The 8,182-nt window shown below is 56.0% G+C and overlaps 1 protein-coding gene across 1 annotated transcript; it reads left to right on the top strand.

Annotated features, from left to right (window-relative positions):
* Positions 1 to 3,854: 3,854 nt before the first annotated feature.
* Positions 3,855 to 7,418, top strand: ZNF213 (zinc finger protein 213). Its single transcript, XM_065893669.1, has 5 exons — positions 3,855 to 4,253; positions 5,010 to 5,133; positions 5,326 to 5,393; positions 5,595 to 5,718; positions 6,775 to 7,418. Exons 1-5 carry the CDS (start codon positions 3,855 to 3,857, stop codon positions 7,416 to 7,418), a joined length of 1,359 nt encoding a protein of 452 aa, XP_065749741.1.
* Positions 7,419 to 8,182: the final 764 nt, after the last annotated feature.

Below are 8,182 nucleotides of genomic sequence, written 5' to 3'. Positions count from 1 at the left end.
CAGTAGCATCCACTTCAGCGGTCTTCTTAGAACAGCCTGGGCTCATCCCTTCCAGCAAGCAGTTCAAGCAAATGCAGGAAGGTGTACGTAGTAAACATCTACAAATGGAAAAATTGAAACAATCTAAATATCCAAGAGTAGGGGACTTTAAATGGAATATGGAAATTCCATGATTTGGAATACTATGCACCTTGCACAACAGATGGATTTTGATAGACTTTTTTTTTTTTAAATATTTTGTCTCCACAAGGCATTACTGTTATCTGAGATGAATTTTTTAAAATTTATTTATTTTTGGCTGCATTGGATCTTCGTTGCTGTGCGCGGGGTTCCTCTAGCTGTGTCGAGCACAGGCTGCTCTTCATTGTGGTGCGGAGGCTTCTCACTGAGGTGGCTTCTCGTTGCGGAGCTTGGGCTGTAGGTGCGTGGGCTTCAGTAGTTGTGGCCCGCGGGGTCAGTAGTTGTGGCTCGCGGGCTCTAGAGCGCAGGCTCAGTAGTTGTGGGGCAATGGCTTAGTTGCTTCGCAGCATGTGGGATCTTCCCGGACCAGGGCTCGAACCCGTGTTCCCTGCATTGGCAGGCGGATTCTTAACCACTGCACCACCAGGGAAGTCCTCTTTGATAGACTTGAGCCAACAAAAATTCATTAAATAGAATTATTCCAGATTTACCTTAGAAATAATCATAGATGTAGAACTTGACTGAAATATTAATAGTGCTTATTTCTGGATGGCCTTATTAGGGATATTTTTAACTTTCAGTTATTTTAACCATCAGTTTTTCAACAAAGACTGTGCCAGGCACAGTATTTAAGTTCTGGAAGTAGGGCAGTGAAAACAGTCTGATATCATGAAAATTATAGTCGAGTAGTGGGGGGCAAATATACAAATATGTCAGGTAGTGATAAAAGGAAGAAAAATAAGGCAGGGCAGAGGCATGGCAGCGGGGGCCAGGTGCTGTTTACATAGGGTTAGGGAAAAACCACTTTGAGGGAGTGCCATGTGAGCTGAGTGAGGAAGTTAGCTTTGTGGATATGGATGCCTTTAAAATTTTCCGTACTTTATTTTCTTTCCTACACTAAGGATGCAATGCTTGCATAATCAAACAACAACCACCACAAGAAAGGATTTTCTATTTCAGAAAAAGATCTGGAGCCTCATATCTCCAAGGGGAGTAAGAAGAGGGTGGCAGCAGGTCCAAATGCATAGAGCTTCCCCGACGCGGCCCGCCTGCTTTAGATTCTCCCCAGCCTGGAGAGCCCCGCTGTCCTTCAGTCAAATCTGCTGGTCGGGGTCAGCGTCCCCGACGGCCGCATCCTGCTGAGAGACCCTAGCCGACCCTCGGGAACAGAGGATCGGCGCAGGAGGTTCCCGGCCCCTCACTGGACTGCATTTCCCAGCAAGCTCCGCGCCCTGCTAGAAGCGGCTAAAGACTATTTGGGTGGGTGCGGGACCCTAAAAGCTATAAACGAGTCTCCTAAGGCTGAGTTCCGGCTCCTGGACCACGGCCCCCTCAGCTCTCGACCCACTGTGTAGCGGAAAGAGCAGGGGACGGAAGGAAGAGTCCACGCCCGAGCATCCCTTGCGGCGGAACAGGCGATCCACTCGTAGCTGGGCCCAGAGACATCTCTGCCCAGCAGGCCAGCCTTGGCTTTTCCTTTTCACCCTTCACGGGTCAGAGGAACACAGAAAACTGAAAGACAAGGCGAGAGGGAGAAAGCGCGAATCTAGGGGCAGACCTCAGCCTGGGGGCATGGGTGTTGACCACATGACGTCGCTGCCTTCTGATTGGCCATCCCTGGAAATTCTCACCGTTCATTGGTCACCCGTCAGGGAGAAGGCCGGTATAGTAGGCGAACGCCCTCCTGGGGAGAGTAGTTGGGAGTGCTTGTCTCGGCGCACGCGCCGTGTTGTTTCCCGGCGAGCCCCGCGCGAATTTCCGGCGCCGAAACCTGGAGGCGGAAACTGGGAACGCCTGGGCGACTGTGGGCGGTGTGTCTTGGGGGGCGGGACAGGCGACGCGGCCCGCCTGGCTGCGAGGTCGGGCGCAGGGCTCCGGGAGGCCGGGGCCGGAGCCCCGAGGCAGAGGCCGAAGGGGGCGCGCACCTCAGGGAGGTGCAGGGGAGAAGCCTGGGGCGCCGCACCCGCTGCCCGCCCCTCCGCCTCTCATCTCCGCTCAGGCAAGGCTGCTGGGACCGAGCGCGGAGCTCTGGCCGGGTCCGCGTTCCCGACTGCCGAGTCCTACTGAGCGACCCTGGTGAGTCCCTGGCTCTGTCCGAGCGGAGCCTTCTCCTCGGTCACTGGAGGATGAGCATGGAGAGCTTACCTTTCAGAATACACTAAATAAAGTGCTTAGTGTGTAGTAGTAAAGAATTGGAAACAACCTGAATGCCTCACTCGGGTGGGTATTCATTAAGAAACGAGTATATCCATACCACGGAATCTCCTAGAGCGGCTGAGGCAACATTGTTGGGTAGAAAAGCAAATGACAAAATAGTATTGCGGTAAGACCTGATTTATGTAAAAACACGCACAAAGCACTTTTCTCCCGGTTTCTATGGATATATTTCCAGTAAGTGAACAGGGCAAGATTTGGGAGGTCATATGTCAGACTGTTAATGGAGGTGCAGCTGCAGTGTGGAAGGAAGAGTTTCTCTTTTATGTATTTCTGTATTGTTTAACCCCCCCCTTTTATTACAATGGTTTGTATCACTTTTTTTGTTGAAACAAAAAGAAATTGAAAATATTCCAGGGCTTCCCTGGTGGCGCAGTGGTTGAGAGTCCGCCTGCCGATGCAGGCGACACGAGTTCGTGCCCCGGTCTGGGAAGATCCCACACGGCGCGGAGCGGCTGGGCCCGTGAGCCATGGCCGCTAAGCCTGCGCGTCCGGAGCCTGTGCTCCGCAACGGAAGAGGCCACAACAGTGAAAGGCCCGCATACCGCAAAAAAAAAAAAAAAAAAAAAAAAAAAATATATATATATATATATATGTATTCCAAAATACAGACCTTTCAGGACTGTTGTGAAGAGAAGCAGTAAGGTATAACTATGTCTCACGTTCATGTGTATCTGGATAAATGGCTCAGGATGGTGTCTGTGGGCCCTTTGCTGATACACTAGGGGCCAAAATTTGAGAAAAATACAAAATTTGAGAAAAATACATATATTGTATATTAAATAACGCCGCCAGCGCAATCTGGTACAACACTCAGTAATCAAAACATTAGTTTAAAAAAAACAGTTTTTTTGGCCGCACTGAACAGCTTGCGAGATCTTAGTTCCCCGCCCAGGGATCGAACCCGGGGTCCCTAGCAGTGAAAGCGCAGAGTCCTAACCACTGGACCTCCAGGAATTCCCAGTTAAAAAGAATTTTTTTTGATTGAAGAATAATATACAGAAATATACATCAGAAGTACAACTTGATAGATTTTTACAAACTGAACAAATACATTAATATTTCTGCCATAGAACCTATGAACATTTACATTAAGTGAGATAAATTGAGGTTATAAATATGCTCATCTCATGTCAGTAGACCAGGTGGTGAAAACCTGGGAGTTTTGGATTTTGGAGCTGAGGATAAGGAGCCGTGGATCTGTATTGGTAGGAGAGAGTCATGTGAGCAAGGCTTTATAGGAGAGCCTAAAATAGCCTTCAAGGCCAGGAAGAACGGGAGCTGGAGTCCCTGGATGTCCCTCAAGGCTGGTGATTGCTCATGTACCCCCCCCCTCCTGCTATTCTGCTCTTTCCCCAGGAGTGCCTGTCCAGATGCCAACCCAGCTGCCACTGGGGATCCCTCTGGGAGATTGAAGGCCCAGGTTGAGGCTGACCAGCCCTGAGCCTTAGGCCAGGGGAATGGCAGCCCCCCCAGAGCCTCAGGACCAGGCCCCTGGGGAGGGAGAAGGGCTTCTGATCGTGAAGGTAGAAGATTCCTCCTGGGAGCAGGACGCTGCCCAGCAAGAGGACAGCAGGGATTCAGAGGTGTGCCGCCAGCGCTTTCGGCAGTTCTGCTACGGGGATGCGGGTGGGCCCCACGAGGCCTTCAGCCAGCTCTGGGAGCTCTGCTGCCGCTGGCTGCGGCCTGAGCTGCGCACCAAGGAGCAGATCCTGGAGCTGCTGGTGCTGGAGCAGTTCCTGAGCGTGCTGCCCGTGGGCGTCCAGGGCTGGGTATGCGAACGATGCCCAGGGAGTGGCGAGGAAGCTGTTGCCTTGGTGGAGGACCTGCAGAAGCAGCCAGTGAAAGCTTGGCCACAGGTGAGGGGCCCCTCCCGCATCCAGGGGCACCTGGATAGCACCTGGACTGAGGAGAGGTGGCCATCTCTATAGAGATGAGTCCTCCAGGGGGTGGGGCGGGGGTTGGGGGTGGGAGAGGACATGGAGAGCCAGAGGGAGCATCCACAGGAGCTTGTCATAATGTGTGGCCTTTCTGAAAGACACTGTCCAAGTGAGTCTGGTTTCTTTTTGGTGGCTTTGGAGGGTAGCAGCAGGACCAAAGTGGGCATGCTCCAGGAAGGCAGGTTTTAGCTCCACAGGTTCTGCAAACGTTTATTTGTGTTCTGCTCTAGGCCAGGCCCTGGGGATACAGTGATGTGCATAGTGAGAGCACCAAAGGGGGTGTGAGAAGGTAGAGCTGTCCCTGTGAACCCTGCTGTCTTGTGGGGTGTTGGGTCCTTGACACTGGAAGCGTCTGGGGAGATGCTAATGTGTGGTGGGGGTGTGGGGTTCTGCCCTTGACAGGAAGGTCTCCCCCCACTGCCCCTTGCTAAGTGGCTCTTTGATTCTGGCCTTTGGGGGCTGGTTCTTGCCTCACGCTTGGTTGGGGAGTGTCCCTGGGCACATAGCACTGCCTGGTGTCACATTCTCATCTGGTCTTTCCTGGGGCCCTGTGTTGACCTTCTTCCCCACACCCAGCCTCCTGAGGGATGTGTCCTGTGTCTCCTTCCCAGGGATTAAACTCTGTCTCCCCCATCTGGTCTTGGTGCTGATGAACATGTTGTGGTTCCTGCACAGGATGTGCCCTCAGAGGGGGCGGAACCTGAGGCTGCAGTCCAGGGATCTCAGGCCCAGGGGCCTCCCCGGAAGGCAGGGACACAAAGCCGGCCACCTGTACCCTGGGAGCAGCACAGCCATGGTGGTGAGTAAACTTGAAGGTGGCAGAGTGGCTGGACAGGGGCCTGGGTCTTTCCTGGACGTTGCCCTAAGGGGAGCAAGAAGGGTATTTCTGTTCTGAGAAGGCAAGGTGTATACGTGTGTGTGTGAAGGAGAGTTGCGAGATCTCACTCCCGGCCTGGGCTGGCCTCTTTGAGGCTCCATTCTTTCCCTGCAGCCCAGCTTCCAGCTCTTCTTAAAGAGGGGAGCACCAGAGAGACAACAGATACCTGCTTTGCCTCCGGGGTGAGTTACCAGTTCCTTTGTCCCCTCTGATGCTGATGAGTCCCTGTAATGGGTCTTGCCTTCTCACCAAGGCCTCTTCCATCCATCCTTTTCTGGCCTGGACCTGTCCTGTTTCCCATCCCCCTTCATGTCTCTGCCCATGACTGCCTGGGGAGTCCTGAGCAGGGCAGCCCTGAGCTGGGTTTTCTCACCTCATTCCAGGGACCTGTGACATTTGGAGACATTCCCTTCTATTTCTCCCGGGAAGAATGGGGGTCCCTGGACCCTGCTCAGAGAGATCTCTTCTGGGACATAAAAAGGGAGAACTCCCAGAACGTTGCCCTGGGTAAGCAGTGGGCACAGCAAGGGGCCTAGGGGTCCTTGACTCTTTTGAGCTGGAGGCTCTCGCCTCCTTGGAGTCCCAGCAGCAACGGGTGGGCCCAGTCAGGCCCCACCCCTGCACACCCTGCTGGAATCCTCAGTCTTCCTCCCAAGTCCTGGCTTAGCTGGCTCCAAAGAGGGCTTTCCGTGCGTCTCTTTAAGAGCCCCCGGAGGTTTCGTTTGTGCTGGTGTTCACTTTTCTCTGCCTGTGATGGCATGGCCAACATGCCAGGACTGTGCTGAGCACGGGTACAGGCATTTTCTCATGGGATCCTCACAACCCACCGCATGAAAGCGTGTGCACATTTATAGACGAGGGACCTGAGACTCAGAGAGGTTGAAGGACACTGAAGGGACGGAGCTGGGACTTCTTGCAAACGTGGTTGTGAGGCCCCCTCAGCCTGCCCAGTGAAGAGGCGCGGAGAGACACCTGCTCACTAGAGGCCGCGCTGCTGGGTTTCTCTCCAGGTCAGGGCCTTCCTAAGCACTGTTTGGGGATCATCTCATCTAATCTGTGCAAGCCAGTGGGACCAGCTAAGATCCCTCCTGATCTACTTCCGTTTGTTCTTGAGCTGAGAGGACAAGAGCTCGTGTAGCGAGAGGAACCATGTTAGCTGAGCCCTGTGGTTCCTTGGTTGCTGATAACAAATGGTGAGGGTTGGGATCATTTATAGATGACCTCAATCTACGCAGTTTTGGCATTTGAATAGGCAGGGCTTGGGGTGGGACGTTGGATCGCAGTGTGGGAGGGGGGCGTAGATTGGTTAGGCCTGTAGTTAGTAAGTGCCTCTGCTGGAGACACCCAGCAAGCCCCTTGCCGCTCACTCTGAACGGTTTCTCTGTCGTCGTTTTCTCGTGTCCCCATTCCATGGAGGAGGAAGCTGAGGCTGGAGTTTGCCGGAGCCCAGGGCTGTCTGAACCTGAGCCCCAGGCGCTGGCCGGGAGCCTCGTTTCTGTCTCCCCTCAACTCTGTCCCTGGAACCGCATGGCACTGAAGAGGCCGCCTCCTCCCCGCTTGCAGGTTTGGGACTCACAAGCCACAGCGAGAGATCCCGGCTGGAGGAGGTGGTGACGGCGCTCCCGGGACAGGCTGCTGGCGATGTGACCGTGTCCTGGAGGCTGGAGGAGGCTGAGGCCCGGCCGGGGGTGCCCCGGGGGCGGGCAGCGGGGGCGCGGCGGGGGCGGCCACCCACGCGCCGGCGGCAGTTCCGGGACCTGGCGGCCGAGAAGCCGCACAGCTGCAGCCAGTGTGGCAAGCGCTTCCGCTGGGGCTCCGACCTGGCGCGCCACCAGCGCACGCACACGGGCGAGAAGCCGCACAAGTGCCAGGAGTGCGACAAGAGCTTCCGCAGCTCCTCAGACCTGGTGCGCCACCAGGGCGTGCACACGGGCCAGAAGCCCTTCTCCTGCTCCGAGTGTGGCAAGAGCTTCAGCCGCAGTGCCTACCTGGCCGACCACCAGCGCATCCACACGGGCGAGAAGCCTTTCGGCTGCAGTGACTGCGGCAAGAGCTTCTCACTGCGCTCCTACCTGCTGGACCACCGGCGCGTGCACACGGGCGAGCGGCCCTTCGGCTGCGGCGAGTGCGACAAGAGCTTCAAGCAGCGCGCCCACCTCATCGCCCACCAGAGCCTGCACGCCAAGATGGCCCAGCCTGTGGGGTGAGGGCCGGAAGGGCAGCCCAGGCAGGGTCCCCACCCGGCCCAGTCCACCATCTCCACTGCCGGCAGGACTGCAGGGTCCCCCACGTGCAGAACCCATCAGCCCTGCCCGCCTGGGGACCTGGCCAACGCCCACCAGGCATGGAATCCCTTGTGACCTCGTGGCCATGCCCCTAACTGCTCTGGGGTTTTTCTTGCCCCCTGGTTTCCTGGAGCCCCGGCACATTCCAGGCTGGTGGCGTGAGCACAGGGGAGAAGCTGGGGCACAGGGACGTATGAGGACTCGGGCAGGCCTGGGGTCTCCATCCCAGAACCCCCTAAGCCTTGCTTGGCCCCGTCGCTCTCTGTTCCCAGCCTTCTCGGCTGGGTCTATGAGCTGGGCCTCCTGTCCTGCCATCCTGTGCCTTCCCACGGGGGTGAAGGCTAAGCCTTAGGGTACTGCTGGGCTCTGGGAGGGTCAGTCAGCCCACACCCATGAGGACCTGGGTCCTGGGTGCAGCCACAGGGGCTTTCTGGCCTCCACCCCTTCCCATTTCCAGACCTTGACCGCTCTGTGCTGTCCCAGCAGCATGCAAGCTGCCTGCCTCTGCCCTCAGCCAGCTCGCCCCCAGCTGAGTTCCCAAGAGTCACCCTCTACCTGTCTGGGGAGGGTGGTGTTGGCTCCAGGGACAGAGGCCAACTGTGCAGACCAAGAACAGGGCCAGCGGAGGCCCGCTGCCCCCGCTGCTCCCCAGTCTCCTGGAGTTTCGGGGTTTATGGTACTTAACA

Source organism: Phocoena phocoena, chromosome 15 (assembly GCF_963924675.1).
Source record: "Phocoena phocoena chromosome 15, mPhoPho1.1, whole genome shotgun sequence".
NCBI lineage: Eukaryota > Metazoa > Chordata > Mammalia > Artiodactyla > Phocoenidae > Phocoena > Phocoena phocoena.
The sequence above is the reverse complement of the archived record's forward strand: the minus strand, read 5'-3'. Positions and strand labels throughout refer to the sequence as shown.

Excerpts from the sequence above, each read along its gene's own strand:
- ZNF213 (XM_065893669.1), top strand. The coding sequence starts at position 3,855 with ATGGCAGCCCCCCCAGAGCCTCAGGACCAGGCCCCTGGGGAGGGAGAA. Across the intron at positions 5,394-5,594 it reads ATACCTGCTTTGCCTCCGGG|GGACCTGTGACATTTGGAGA; the intron begins GTGAGTTACCAG and ends ACCTCATTCCAG. Across the intron at positions 5,719-6,774 it reads CTCCCAGAACGTTGCCCTGG|GTTTGGGACTCACAAGCCAC; the intron begins GTAAGCAGTGGG and ends CCCCGCTTGCAG.